This window comes from Mesoplodon mirus, assembly GCF_964341445.2.
Source record: "Mesoplodon mirus genome assembly, chromosome: 15".
NCBI classification, from domain to species: domain Eukaryota; kingdom Metazoa; phylum Chordata; class Mammalia; order Artiodactyla; family Ziphiidae; genus Mesoplodon; species Mesoplodon mirus.
In genome coordinates, this window is record NC_138991.1 from 3834158 (window position 1) to 3850121 (window position 15964).

The 15964-nt window shown below is 53.7% G+C and overlaps 1 protein-coding gene across 1 annotated transcript in view; it reads right to left on the reverse strand.

Moving 5' to 3' along the window:
• PHACTR3 (phosphatase and actin regulator 3) overlaps positions 1-14853 on the reverse strand; it is a gene marked incomplete at its 5' end in the record, with an annotated part of 221935 nt that extends 207082 nt beyond the window's left edge. Inside the window, one exon of the mRNA XM_082643370.1 lies at positions 14745-14853. Coding sequence (XP_082499496.1) covers positions 14745-14853 — 109 coding nt within the window. The remainder of the gene's footprint in view (positions 1-14744) is intronic.
• Between the last annotated feature and the right edge of the window lie 1111 nt (positions 14854-15964).

Sequence of the window (15964 nt, forward strand, 5' to 3'; positions counted from 1 at the left end):
GGGTGCGTTGGAGCACCAAGCCGAAAGTCTCAGGGGACCTCCCATCCTGGGCACATCCTATACACCTCCCTTGTTGGAGGATGCGTGTGCCCTGTTTCTAGCTAATGAAGGGAGTGGGCTGGCTTCCTCTGTGGGAAACACCGCTGATGGACGGACGGAGAGACACACAGAAAAGGCAGCTGTCACCATCACCCTGGCAGGTGCTGATGGCAGCGTGCCTGCCTCCTGTCCGAGTGTCCTGCGGGGTCTGGAGCTCCAGCAGCCACGCTGTGACCCTGGAGTGACACACGTGAGGATGGGATGCCAACAACTGTGGAGAAAGGGATTCTGAAAGACGTGGATGATTAGAATGTTAATAATAAATAAAAGGGCAAACTGGCAATGCTCTTCAGCAGTTATGCTCACTGCCCCGACGGTCCAGCCACTTGACTCTGACTTTCTTTTTTTTCTTTTTTTTTTTTTTTTTGTGGTACGCGGGCCTCTCACTGTTGTGGCCTCTCCCGTTGCGGAGCACAGGGTCCGGACGCGCAGGCTCAGCGGCCATGGCTCACGGGCCCAGCCGCTCCGCGGCATGTGGGATCCTCCCGGACCGGGGCACGAACCCGTGTCCCCTGCATCGGCAGGCGGACTCCCAACCCCTGCGCCACCAGGGAAGCCCTGGACTCTGACTTTTAAAAGAAGATAACTCGTGTTTAAATAATGGTCGTTGTCACCCAGACACTTTCTCTTTCCTCCAACTCAACGTGTGCACTGTAGTATGTTTACTGGATTTATATTCTAAAGGGGCTTGTCTCCTTTCCCTTGGGAGGCCCCAGAGCTGGGTTTACTGCGTCGCCACACCCGGGTTTATGTCTCTAACAACCCACCGCAGGGACGGAAGATAAAGTCTTTTACCGTGTCACAGTTCAAACACGGCATCGAGCCCGATCCATAAATTACAGAAAATTCGTAGCACCAGGTTTATAGTACTTTAAACTTTTAAAAATACTTCCTAGGTTCCTTGGCTGGAGCGATAATTCCAAGAATCCACTTGTGCAAACCTATAAATAATGATGGCTGTGTCCGTATTTTCATAGACGCTGTGACCGCTTTCAGAGCCTACATTTCACTAACCTGCTGTGCAGTTTAAAGCTGGCGGCTCCACGGGGACTTCATGGGGGGAGGGGCATGTATTTAGGCACTTAGATCCTGGTGCGTTCACCAGTCCCCATTCTGGAATATTAACAATAGTGCCAGTGACTTCCACGGCAGACGGGGGAACAGCATTCATTTCTGTGTTTAGTGGAGGCTACGTCAGCCCATCAACCTGGGGTGCAGCAGAGATCACTCCTGGCACGTCATGTGGCAGTTTTGGGGGGCCTCTGACCCTCATGGTTCATTCTTTTCAAGGGGTACCATGGTGTAAAAGGGAACCCCAGGATTTTAGGGGAATGGGCCCTGGGGGTCTGTTGGCAGGAGGGAGTGGAGGGGCAGAAATCTAGAGTGGGGTTGGTTCTAGCTCTGACCAGAACCTGGAACACACAGCAAAGACGGGGGGCTGGCCCTGCATTCGGACAGGCATGGGTCTGAAGACCACATGGAGCCACCAGCCTTGATCCAAGAGATGTGTCCTAAAGAACATGAGGCCCCTGTTTGGGGTTTCACTGATTGATTCACTTATTCACAGTATGTGCCAGGCACTGCAGGGGGTGGGGAAGGGGAGAGGAGGGCTCCCTCCCAACAACAGCACGTGCAAAGGCCCTGGGGTGGGAGCACTGGGCAGTTTGAAGGGCTGAGAAGGGGCTGGGTAGCTGGAGTGCTGGGGGCGGGGTGGCATGCGGTGAGAGTGGGGGACAGGCCCCAGGACTCAAAGGGCCTCATGACCCATGGGGCAGAGAACAGATTTTATCTTGGGAGGAATGAAAAACCCAGGAGGGTCTCCAGCCAGGAAAGAAAGAGAACGGATTTCCCTTCTCTTGGAAGGTTATGGGGCCACTGGAGGGAGGCAAAAGGGGCTGGGGAGATGAGGGGGGTGGACAGGGGCTGCTGCATTCAGACAGGGAGAGACACAGGCAGCCTGGAATGCAGGGTAGTGGGCAGAGCCCAGATACATTGTAACCATGTATGTTTCCCCCCACTCCTGATGCAAAGGTACCATGCCGCTGAACTGCAATAAAAAAAAAATTCCTACACACGATTACTGTTACAATTCAGATAGTTACCAGCTGATTTACGTGCTCTATAATTCGGGGATTACGTGCTCTATAATTCGGGGAGGGGGCTGTTTTAACAGCAGGATTCCTCGAAGCTGGACCCCGCTGCTCTCCCCCCAAACTCATGCAGCTGATTTAACTGGATCTCACCACAGTGGTGTCACCCTGTCCGCACCTAGTAGCTCACTATGGGCCGGTCCCCGGGCTAATCCACTTACCCACAGTGTGGACGGCAGAATTCTAATCTCCCCGGATTCCCAGCCCCGGGTTACTCAATCAAACTTGACCCTAGGCACTGCCGTGAAGGCTTTTGCGGACGGAACCAGGGTTATAATCAGCTGACCCGAAGACAGGGAGATTATCCGAGATGATCCAGACGGGGCTGTGTAATCACAGGAGCCCTCAAAGCAGAGGGAAGACAGAAGAGCAAGAGGGGCGCAAAAGGCGGACCAGGCATTCGAGAAGGATGCGGCCCACCACTGCGGGCCCTGAAGGGGCCAGAAGCCAGGGAACACAGTGGCCTCTGGAAGCAGAGAAGGACCCCCCAACAGCCCGCAGGGAAACAGGGACCCGGGTCCTGCAACCTGTGAGCAGGACTCGGCTTCCCTCTCAGAACGCCAGGACCTGCCCGCACCTCGACTCTGGCCCGTGGGCCCCAGAGCAGGGCACCACTGAGCCCACCACACCTCTAACCCACAAGGGGCGTGTGACGATAGACACATGTCACTTAGCCCGCCAAGTTCGTGGTCCTCCGTTTCAGCAGCCACAGAAAAGGAACACACGCATCTTCCCATTCATCCTCCCGGGTGACCAAGGACGCCAGTCCTGGTGTTATCCTCCACCCACAGGAGGCCCAGGCTCGGGGAGGGGACGGTCATGCAGGTCTGCCGGACTGCAAGGGTCCTTCTCCCAACCCTGCACGACCCTGGGTGACCCCGCATAGACCACCTGGGAAGAGGGATGTGCGCACATCCAAGGTCAACCCAAGATTCAAACGAAGGGCACAAACCACACAGGAGGACAGGCGGAGACGACCACCCAGGTGTCCCACCTGCAGGGCACAAAGCCACCTGCAGGGCAGGGCTCTCTCCTGCCACCAGACCCCTTGTTTCCAAGTCAGGCACCTCCAAGGTGCAGCCTGAGTTGGGGCATTCACTAAGGACCCCTGTATGAGGTACCAAGAACTAGCACTGTCTTCCAGAACAAAAGGTAGAGAACATAAATTCTGAGGCAGGAACAAGCAAAGGGCTAAGAATCCAAAGTCTGCCAAAGTCGATTGCCCAGGTTCAGGTGCAGCTCCGGCAGCTGTGTGGCCTTGGGCAAGTTACTCCATCTCTTTGAGCCTCGGTTTTCCTCATCTGACAAATGGGGTCACACCTCCTATACAGACATGCAGGCAAAGGGGCAGAGCTGAGGACAGGGCTCGGCCCGGCATCTGGCCCCGGCTTATGTTATATCACTGTCCCCCCAGAGGAGATTTCATCGTGGCTTCTCCCACCGTGGTGACTCCCATACAAAGCCGGTGCAAATGATCATTACAAAACATCCGTCACTTTCATCATAATTCTCCAAGTTAGAAATCACTCTGCTCTACAAATGAAAGGCATCCCTCCTCTTACTTTTTATCCTCCCAATATTTAACGAAGAGGTAAAAACTTGGAGCTGATTTACCATGATTTTTGGGTGTGGCTTATAGGAAAAAGCACAGACAGCAAAGCCGTTAAAATAAAAATAGAAACAGAAATTTGCAGCAGTCTCTCAGTGCTGGCATCCCATTATCTGAGGGCATGTGAATTACAGGAGTTAAAAGAGATTTAGTCACAGACGAAAGATAACATTCCTTTCCACACAGCTGTTCTGGACACTATTAAGTGGAGAGAAACAGTCCTTCACTTGTATCAGAAACCTCATCTAGGGCAGGGTCTATTTCTGGTCCTTACCCTGTGGGTCAGTGGCAGTGACCCCACCATCCAAATATACGATGCACACAATGCAGGCAGCAGGATGCCTGCCTGACTTCCGGGAGACCTGCTGGTGGCAGAATCGGACCGGACAGACTGGGAAACAGATAAGGCAGACGCTTTGATTAAGACTCGGATGGAGGTGCCTGCCAAGGGCACCTGTCAGTACCTGTACAAAGTACGCGGGGTCAGTATTGGAGAATGGGGCCCAGGTAGGCCTCCATACACCTGTTTCAAGTTTGCTGTAGGAAGGGTGTGTAAATAATTCAAAACGGTCTAAAAATACATGCTTTCAGAAGAACAGGGTAGCCTCTCAAATAGAGATGCTTTGGAGAGACTGTGTGCTGCTTCTCGCAATTCTGGAGGGAAAGTGCTGCTGAATTGGGGGCTTTTTCTGCTAAATGGGTCTCTTCTGCAGGGAAGCCAGAGGCTCAGTGTTAGAACAGATGCTGTCCGAAGGAAGAAACTTCTGGAGCCCAAGGATGGCTCTCTCCGTGGGCTGAGAAAAGGCAGAATTTCCCAGCCCCACCTGTGGTTCGTGCTCTCGGTAAGGCCACCTGCCATGTGCCAGGCACAGGTGTGCACACAGCAGTGAGCAGGTCGCCGCAGGCCTGGGTCGATACTGGCTGGGAAAGATGGAGCACTAACAAGAGAATGAACAGACGGCCATGGTGCTGGGGTCTCCAGGACCCCCCTCAGGTTTGGGGACTCACTAGAGGGGCTCCCTGAACTCAGGTCCACTCGTATTCATGGCCGTGATTCACTACAGAGAGGACATGGAGCACAGTCAGCAAAGGGACAAGGCGAGTGGGTGACTCCTGGGTAAACCAGGCACAAGCTTCCAGAACCTTCTCCCTGTGGAGTCACGGGACACACTTAATTCCTCCAACGAGGAGTTGGTACCACACGTGTGACAGGTGGTCGCCCCGGGAAGCTCATTGGAGACTCAGCGCCCAGCGTTTTTCTTGGGGGGCTGGTCCCGTGGGCACCCTCTGCCCGCAGGGAGCAGGAAGGCAGACCCCAGAAGGAAAACCCCAGAAGGAAAGCAGGGCTCCAGCGTGCACCCAACTCTCCATGCAAACAGCGCAGGGAGCCACTCTCCCAGCCTGAGACGGAGGGGCCCTTCCCAAGTCCACGTTCTCAGAGGCCAGCGGAAGGCCGACCCCTCGAGGAGGCCTTTCTAGGGAGAGCAGACAGGCTGCTGGGTCGACTCTTTCGTGCAGGCTCAGCGGTGAGGGCCACACGGGAACCGGGAAGGGGGCTGTGTCGGGGTCATTCAGATGGTGTGGCCGGTGGTATTTTCCAAATACGGCCAGGATACGACCCCACCTCACATCTCACCACATGGGTCTGCATGGCCCCCATTAAGAGATGGGTGTCTAGTGTCACCTCACACCAGAATGGCCATCATTTAAAAATCTACAAACAATAAATGCTGGAGAGGGTGTGGAGAAAAGGGAACCCCCCTACACTGTTGGTGGGAATGTAAATTGATACAGCCACTATGGAGAACAGTATGGAAGCTCCTTAAAAACCTAAAAATAGAGTTAGCATATGATCCAGCAATCCCACTCCTGGGTATATATCTGGAAAAAAACATAATTCGAAAAGATACACGCACCCCAATGTTCACTGCAGCACTATTTACAATAGCCAGGACATGGAAGCAACCTAAATGTCCACCAACAGAGGAATGGATAAAGAAGATGTGGCACACATATACAATGGGATATTACTCGGCCATAAAAAGAATGAAATAATGCCATTTGCAGTGACATGGCTGGACCTAGAGATTGTCATACTGTGTGAAGTAAGTCAGACAAAGAGAGAAAGACAAATATCATCTGATATTGCTTATATGTGGAATCTTAAAAAATGGTACAAATGAACTTATTTACAAAACAGAAATAGAGTTACAGATGTAGAAAACAAGTTTATGGTTACCAAGGGGGAAGATAGGGGAGGGATAATTTGGGAGATTGGGGAGATTTATACTACATATAAAACAGATAATCAACAAGGACCTCCCATACAGCCTAAGGAACTCTGCTCAGTACTCTGTAATGAACTATATGGGAAAAGAATCTAAAAAAGAGTGGATATATGTATATGTATAACTGATTCACTTCGTTGTACAGCAGAAACTAATACAACATTGTAAATGAACTATACTCTAATAAAGATTTAAAAGAAAAATTGTTAAATAAAAATTTTTAAAAAGAGATGGGTGTCTGCTTCCCTACCCCCAATCTGGGTGGGCTAATTCTACGGCAGAAGTGATGAGGTGTGACTTCCAAGGCCAGATCACAAAAGGTGTCAGAACTGGAGGCTGTGTCTCTTGGAAGCTCCCTCTTGGGACCCAAGTTCCCATGCAAAGGTCTCGTGGAGCGGACCTGAGGCTCAGCCCACAGCCCCGCTGAGCTCCCCGCAGACAGACAGTGGCACTAACCTCACAGGGGGTCTGGACTGAATTGAGTCCCCTCAAAATTCATGACCTTAGGGCTTCCCTGGTGGCGCAGTGGTTGAGAGTCCACCTGCCGATGCAGGGGACATGGGTTCGTGCCCCGGTCCGGGAAGATCCCACATGCTGCGGAGTGGCTGGGCCCGTGAGCCATGGCCGCTGAGCCTGCGCGTCCGGAGCCTGTGCTCCGCAACGGGAGAGGCCACGACAGTGAGAGGCCCGTGTACCGCAAAAAAAAAAAAAAAAAAAAATTCATGAACTTAAGCCCCTCACCCCCCAACCCCCAAATGTGATGCTGTTTGGAGACAGGGCCTTTAAAGAGGTGATTATGGTTAAATGAGGTTGCTGGGGAGGCCCCAAGCCAGCCTGACTCGCGTCCCTAGAAGAAGAGGAAACCTGGACACGGAGAGACAGCGGGGCGCACACAGAGGACACGGGCCTCGGGAGGGCACAGCCGTCGGCAGGCCAAGGACAGAGGCCTCGGACGGAACCTTGATTCTGGACTTCCAGCCTCCGGAACTGTGAGAAATTTAATTTCTGTGGTAGTTTGTTATGGTAACCTTACCAGACTAATACACCAGCTGTATTAGTCAGGGGTCTCCAGATAAACAGAACCAGTAGGAGATGTACAGACATACAGACAGACACTGATTATGAGGGACTGGCGCATGGTTATGGATGCAGAGAAGCCCCATGGTTTGCCAGGAACAAGCCGCAGACCCAGGAAAACCAGTGGTACAGGCCCAGTGCCAAACCTGAAGGCCTGAGAACCAGGATGCTGGTGTCCAAGGGCAGGAAAAAGAAGAGGGACGGCTCAGCTCTGAGCACCCAGGACTCCTGGATTCCATCCCGGGAAAGACCTCATGAAGATTCACATACTCGCACCCAGTCACTGGTGGAACTAGTCACCTTTCCAGAAAATATTACAATTATGCAAAATCAACATCCTCCCAGGCAACCAAGGTCACCAGTCTCCAAAGGGCACCAGGCACCCCACCTTGTCCTCCCTCCCCCCACAACTGCAGAGGACACGGTGCAGACCCCAAGTCACCGGGACACGGCTCCTCTCGTCACCACCGTCCCAGGTGGCTCCCCAGTCCGGCTGGGAGGAGTCTGATGCAAGGGGTGTGAGCTGCTGTAGTGGTGTTTTTCCTTAAAATAAACTGCAGCTGAGCTTTGGAAGAAACCCCAAAGGCAGCAGGTTGCCTTAATGAAGCTCAAACAGAGGAGGAGGGGTCGGGGGACTCAGTGCCCTGGTTTTATTAAGTCACGAGGACGCAGGTCTCCACGGGCACAGGGGGAGGGCTCCTTCTGGGGGGATGGGGGAGGGAGAAGTGGCAGGGCCACGAGGAGGAACCCCTGGAATTCTCCAAACAGCTGACTCCTGTGGGCCGCTGCTTCCTGGTAAAAGGGGTTTCTCAAATGCAAAATGAAACGTTGATTGTTACCAATAAAACCATATATTTTCAAATCAGAAACGAAACTCTTGCCCAAAACCTGCTTCAATGTTAGGTTCGGGAGACATGGTCTGCCCCGTTGTCACGTGCCTGCCCCCCAGGCCACCTTTCCTCCTCTGCCCATATGCACGGCTGGACGTTTCCACCAGAACCAATGGTTCCCTGAGTGAAACATTTGACTCCTGGATCCCTGATTAAAAATCTGTATTCAGGAGAGATAAATTAGGAGCTTGGGATTAACATATACACACTATTATACAGAAAACAGATAAACGACAAGGACCCTGTGTAGAGCACAGGGAACTATATTCAATATCTTGTAATAACCTATAATGGAAAAGAATCTGAAATACATATATACATGTATAATTGAATCACTCTGCTGTACACCTGAAACCAATACAACATTGTAAATCAACTATACTTCACTTTTTAAAAAAATCCGTATTTTACCTCATACTATCCACAGAAGTAAATTACAGTGGATTAGAAACATAAATGTAAAGAAAAAAGCTGTACACTCATTAAAAGGAAACATGGGTGAAGATGTTTATGACCAACTGTCCTGGTTTGCTTGGGACTCAGGGGTTCTCAGGACACAGGACTTTCAGTGCTAAAACCAGGACCATCCTGGGCAAACTGGGGCAAGGTGTTTGCTCTAAATGTGAGGCAGAAAGGGATTTCTTAAAGAAGACACTTAAGGCAAAGACATAAAGAAAAAGCTTGATGGGGGCTTCCCCGTTGGTGCAGTGGTTAAGAATCCGCCTGCCAACGCAAGGGACACGGTTTCGAGCCCTGGTCCGGGAAGATCCCATGTGCTGCGGAGCAACGAAGCCTGTGCGCCACAACTACTGAGCCTGCGCTCTAGAGCCCCTAAGCCACAACTGCTGAGCCCACGCGCCACAACTACTGAAGCCCGCGCGCCTAGAGCCCGTGCTCCACAGCAAGAGAAGCCACCGCAATGAGAAGCCCGTGCACTGCAACGAAGAGTAGCCCCCGCTCGCCGCAACTAGAGAAAGCCCGCGTGCAGCAACGAAGACCCAACACAGCCAAAAGCGAATAAATAAATAAATTTATTTAAAAAAAAGAAAAAAAGCTTGATAAACTTCACTCTTCAAAACTGAAAACGTGGGGATGGAATGTACAGCTTGGTGACAATAGTTAATGGAAGTGTACTGTACATTTTAAAGTTGCTAAGAGAGTAGACGGCAAAAGTTCTCATCACACTCACACTCACACACACACATAACTCTTTGTGGCAATGAACGTTAACTAGACTTACTGTGGTGATCATTTCGCGATACATACAAACAGCGAATCATTGCATAATACACCTAAACTCATAGCATGCTCTATGTCAACCATATCTTAAGAAAGACAAACTTAAAAACTTCTACTCAACCAAAGACACGATAAACAAAATTAAAAGCCAAGCCACAGGGAGATCTAAAATCTCTGTAGCAAACAGAGGATTAGAACCCAGAACACACAAATAGCTCTTACACACCAACTGCAAAAAGAAACTAACAACCCCACAGCAAAGAAGCAACTCACAGAAAGTGAAATCCAAAGGGCCAATTAGCATGAGAAAAACCTTCTCCAGCCATCACCGGAATACAACTTAAACCAAGAAGTCCCACTCTTCTTCTGTGGGACTGACAACCTTCAAGAAACTGACCTAGAGAAGCTAGCTCCTCAGACACTGCCCTTGGGGGTGACAGAGCCAGTGTGGGAGACAATTTCGCTAAAACCAAGTAAAATTTACAACAGGCTCTTTCTATGCCCCAGAACTTCCACGTCTTAGAACGCGCCCTGTAGAGAAACACTTGCACAAATGCACCGAGAGGACGTTCACAGGGGCACCGCCGGGAACAGAGGCTCTGAGGACGCCCTCCACGGCCAGCAGCCACAGAAAGTCTCAAACGGTGGAATATTCTAAAGCAATTAGGAAGAATCCACGAACCCAGATAAATCTCCCAGACATGCTGTTGAATAAAAACAGTAAGTTTCCCAACAAGACAGCTGTATTCAAACGCCACCTCTTTAAAAACACTTACAGGAAACCATCCTGTACATATTCTACCGAGACCCACACGCACGTGTCAAGACAGTCTGGTGGGAAAAACACTCGTGGTAACAGGGGTTCCCTCCAGGGAGGGGCAGGGAAGGAGTGGTTTTCCAAGGAGATCCTGTAATGGTTTCACTTCTCACTTGGAGAAGCTGTTCATGAAATACTAATGTAATTATATATATATATATATATTTTTTTTTTTTCCTCCAAAGAAACCTATTGCCTGCATGGGAGAACATCTCATGCATTCATCTGACAAATATTTACCGAGTGCCAACTACAGGCCAGACCCGTTCTAAAGCCTGAGGACCACTCATTTCCCTTCAAGCAAAAATGGAGTGATCAGCCAATTCATCTTGGCCAAGTTCATCAGCCAGCTTTAAGATGATGGGGCACAGGTTTGGGTGGATGAGGGGTAAGTGGCGGGAAAATGCCCTGGGTACCTGGGCAGGTGACAGGAGGGAAGGGAAGGTCTCGGCTGGATGGCAAACCCTTGCAGGACCTTCTACTGCTGCCTGGAGGTCGCAATCCCTGCCTTTGCCTTCAAACACAAACCTGTCACGGAAAGAAGGCTGAGGCCAGAGGAGGATTCCGATCCACAGTGGGTTCTGCAGGTCAGGTGTGCACAGGTATGGGGTTCCCGTGCTGCTGGGGCAGCTGGAAATGTGCTGGGGTTTGCAATGCCCAGTACCCACTCTCCTGCTGCTGCCGTCACACTGATTTTCTCCGGGGGTCGGGGGGGAGGTCCTCGGGCCTGGCTACGGAGGTGATGCAGGCTCCATCTCTGGCTGGGCAGCCTGTGGACTGGCCCGTGAGCTAGGACTCAGCCATGCAGCACCCCCCATTCCCAAGGGCGGGTGGTGGGACCCCGCCCGAGCCCTGGACAGCCAAAAGGATCCTAGCTGGAGCTACTGAGACTGCCCAGCTTTGGATTTACCGTTTCCTAAATTGTTGGTCACTTGCTACCAGAAACGTCTGCTAAATACACCTGGTTGTCATTATGATTTCCAAAGAATTGGGCAGCTCAGCCCCAAACTGGGTCTTCAGAGCTGCTGCCTTTGGGAGCCTGGCGCAGCCCTAACTCTGAGCCCTGGGCTGGGCCAGGGAGACCAGCATTCCATTTCCAGTGGCCTCGGGCAGCCGCTAAAGCCACAACTTGTAACGAGCATCGGCTCGAACATGTCATGCTCTCATCCATCATTCCTTTCCCTTCAAAAAAAACTAAAAACAAACAAACAAACAAACAAAAACCCACAACGCATTTGGTGCAGAAATATCCCAGTACAAGTCAGTGTTTCCAAATCCAACTTCGAAGTCTGGAAGAATAAGCAGCTCATTTGTTCCTAAATTAAAGCAGCACTGGACACAGAAACAGCCCATCAGCCCTTTAAGGCTGGGAGTTAGGATCTGCCCAAAGCAAGCTCTGGGAAGCAGCCACACAAATCAAGGGAGCAGCGCTTCAGGTGGCAGCCAGACAGATCCCCTTCCGGTTCCAGACGCTGGGAGGCCAGGGGACCCCTCCGCAGCCCAGCCATCAGAACACCCAGAGCGGCGGGCACATAGCCTCGCTTTACCCTGGGTCCCCGGACCCTTGTTCCAAAACAAAATTTGGTATTTGGACGGGGTCTTATCTGACCCAACACGGAAATGCAACACTGAAACCCAGAGACTCAGCCCGGCGCCAGGGAATCTCAGATGCGAGGCTCCAGGCCGCCCGCCCACCCGCCCAAAGCTTCAGACTCAGACAGACAACGGCCAATCTGGCACATCCTCGAAGCTGTCAGCAGGCCTCTCCAAGCGAACATGGCCTCCTCTCTCCAACCTTCCCCGCCACCAGTCTCCCTCCTCCTCCAGCGAGCCTTCCGCAAGTCCACAGAAGGAGCTCCCACCCCAGGCTTAGACACAAAACCTAAGCAGCCAGCATCCCGGATTTCAGGCCCCCAGGGCTTCAGCAGGGCCTGTGAGCTCCACCACCTAAGGGTCCCGGGGCTGCCCACTGTCCCCACCCCCTGCCCTTCCAGCAGCAGGTGGCCCTCTCCCCACGGGGAGCCTGCTGCCACAGGACGGCCCCTCATGCGATTCCTGAGCCTGAAGTTGGCCAATGGCCTCATACGACACACGTGAAACCCCCCTAGCTCAATGGCCTCATACGACACACGTGAAACCCCCCTAGCTCAATGGCCTCATACTACACACGTGAAACCCCCCTAGCTCAATGGCCTCATACGACACACGTGAAACCCCCCTAGCTCAATGGCCTCATACTACACATGTGAAACCCCCTAGCTCAATGGCCTCATACGACACACGTGAAACCCCCCAGCTCAATGGCCTCATACGACACACGTGAAACCCCCATAGCTCATCACAGGATCCAGGGTCTGCTGGCCCACCTGGCCAGGCATGGCTCATCTCCCCTCGCCCAGGGTCTCCAGCCTCATGACCCTCTTCTGTTCTCCAGTGCCACCAAGTCCCATGCAGGGCCTCTGCCACTGCTTTTCCTCATGCTGGGAATGCTCTCGCTCCCTATCCTCACATGGCTCCCTGCTTCTCCCCATTCAAGTCTGCAGCCAAACATCCCTCTTGGAAGACTCTCCCCTGGCCACCCCAGCTAAAGCAGCTCCCATCCTCAGTCACGGCTTCTCTGTCCTTACCTTCTTCCACCACTGCTCTGCACAGAGGTTATCTTCTAGTTTCACTTTATTTGCCCCTACACCCATTGTCTTTCTCCCCCCACCAGAATCAAAGCTCCCTGAGGGCAGGAAGCTGACCCCGTTGCTCTGCAGCATTCCCAGCATGTAGGTCAGTGCCTGAGCCATTTTCAGTGATTAATACAAACACTTGCTGACCCGCTAAACAGTCGGCTTTCTCCTTGGCGAAAGTGGGTTAGCAGTGGCTGAGCCCTGCATCCTTCAAGGCCCATACGGAAGCCACAGAACTATTTTAAAAATGCCCAACAATTGAAATGAGCATGTGGGGCAGGAATTACATCATGTCCACAGGCAGATCATACACTTGTGACGGCTCCGAATACACTGCCAAGAGGCTGAAGGTCACAATTTGAAATGTCCCTTCTCAAAATCTAACCCCAAATACGCCTTCCTATAAACTCAGTACCCAAGTAAAGCTTGGGGGGATGCTTTCAGGGGAGGAAGCTGGTGCTCATGTGCACCCACTGTGTACAGGCACGGGGTGAGGGCGCCTCTGCCCCCACTAGAGGGTGAGTGCCAGGGTGGGGGCCACCTCCCTCTCGTCTGCTGCACCCCCAGGGCTCTGCACAAGGCCTCACGCTTACAGGTGCTTGATATTCATGATGAGTGGATTCACCAACAGAAGGGCCACCCATCATCTAGGCTGGGGCTCCCCTCACCACACAGAGGTGCCGCAAAACTTCTCCGCGGGCTTCTCATCCTCAGGGCCCTGCAGAGGGCCTGGCACACAACAGGCTCTCAAATGACGCCTGCTGGTCCCAACAACCCCAGAGTCCCCTCCTTCTCGACCCAGTGACTCGGTGGATCTCAGAGTTTCCCAACCTCCGCACTGCTGGCCTGGACCTGCGCGTTATTTTTCTTTCTTTTTCTGGGGGGTGGGGGTTGGGGGGGGAAGCTTTCTGGGCATCATAGGATGTTCAGCAGCCTCCCTGGCTTCTCCCCACTGGATGCCAGTAGAACTGGGGGGAGGAGTTGTAACAAACAAAACCAGAGCGGGAAACACCCCTGGTGAGAACCACTGATGTCTCTAAACCAGTTTCCAGACAAGCTGGATCCCAGAATCACCTGGGGCACTGGTTAAAAAGACAGACTCCAGGAGATTCTAAGGTGCAGCCCTGGGGTGGGATCCCCCAGGGATTCCAACCAAGGGGCCACTGGTGTAAACACTGGCCTAACTCTCCTTGGGCCGCACCAGTGTTCAGTCTGGTTGCCAACTGTACCAACAGCCAGCAAATCCAGGCAAAGCTCTCTGGCCTCCACAAGGGGAGACCTAAGCCCCCGCCCACTCCCAGGTCCTCTCCCCTGGACCAGGTGGAGCCCTGCCATTTTCCAGCTTCCTCAGTCCCTCTCCTGAGATCCTGTCCCTTTAACTGTAGCTGGACCCACTCCAGGAGCAGGTGTCTATCTGCAGGGGCCCTGGCAGTTCCCGCCCTGCACAGGTGGAGGGAGGCCCACTGTCCTTCCTGAGGGGACAAGGAACCAGGAACACGTGTGGAACTCTCACTGGGTAGCAAGCGCTGCTCACGTGATCCCAGCTACTGCCCCAAGACTTAAGTAGTGGATCGCACCCCATCTTACAGATGCGAAAACCGAGGCACAGCGAAGTCAAGTGCCACGCGCACAGGCTCACGCAGCTAGTACAGGAGGGTTCCAATCCCGGGACCGCCGACGCCAAGGCCAGCGCTCCGGACCACTGTGCGCACTGACTGCCCTTGTTTGGGGACAGAGTGGCCCGCCTCGGCTGCGGGGACAGCCCGAGCCAGCAGGCGCCCACCTCCGTGCTGGGGGCGCAGCGGATATCCCAGCCACCCCGCAGCGGCCCAGGGCAGGGCGCGTGCTCCCGGCCAGCCGCCCCCCAGCCCCGCGCCCGCCCCCCGCGCCGCGCGCTTACCTTGCGCCGGGCCTCGCGCGGTGGCGGCGGCGTCCCGGATCCCGAAGGCGCGGAGCAGCGAGAGCACGGGCGCCGGCCAGCGGGTGCGCCCCCCGCCCCGGCCGCGCATCCCGCCGGAGGGCCTCTCGGGGCTGCGTCGGCGGGGCCGCCCGGCGCCGCGCAAAACCCAGAGCTGCGGGAAGCGCCGGCGGGGAGGGGCGGGGCGGGGGCGGGGCCGCCACGCGAGGCCGGCCCCTCCGCCGGGAGGGGGCGCCGAGGGGCGCCGCCGTGACCTTGATCTCCGGGACCCAGCGGGCTCCGCAGCCCGGGATGCGGAACCTCAGAGCCAGGACGCCTTGGAAACGTTAAAGGAAGAGTTGGGCGGGAGGTGCAGCCGCCCGCGTAATTATGTTGTAAAGAAGCTGCCCAGGTGAGCCGCTGTGGGACGCTGGGCGAGTCGCTTGACTTCTCTGAGCCCCAGTGTTCTGGTGTGTAAAATGGGCGTGGAGAGGGTGAAAGGAGATGTGAGAACTGCGCCAGGGCCTGACCCTCCCGATGTGGGAGGCGCCTTGGCCGCCTTTGCTATAACTGCTGTGAAACGCAGGAGTCATTGCTGCGCTTCTCATACACTCGCTTTATATATATGTACATATGTAGTATTTATCTTTTTAATAAAATAAAACATCCCTATTTCGCTTGACGACAACCGTATGTGGACGCTTGCTGCCACCAACCAGCTCAAGAACTGTGTGCCCAGGCGCCTCTCCCAAGGCCCTCTGACCTGTAGTCCAATCACAACTCTTCCGCCCCCCACAAGCACCCGGGAGCCTTCACTCTTGAGAGGATGAAAAGGCTCTGCTGACCCTGGGGGTTTTGCATTTGAGGCAGGGTCTCTGGCCTGAGATGGCCTCAGGGCCCTCGTCAGCACCAAGGCCATCAGACTGACCGGCTCAGTGTAACAGGCACAGTTCCTGAGAGCCCGAAAGCGACAACACTCGTCACCACCACCCAAATGAAGCTCTGCTCAGGGCCTCAGTGGTCCTCCTGTTCAGGCCCAGCAACTCCATGAGCAGGTGCAATCATACGGTCCATTTTACAGATGCAGGAGGGCAGGCAGCAAAAAGGAAGGACTTATCAATGGCCACATGGATGCTGAGTGCAGTGCTGTCACGTGGGTGTAGCTGGGCCCACCCACCTGCATCCTCCCTGGGGCGCACACACCTGCTTCCAGCATCTCCCCC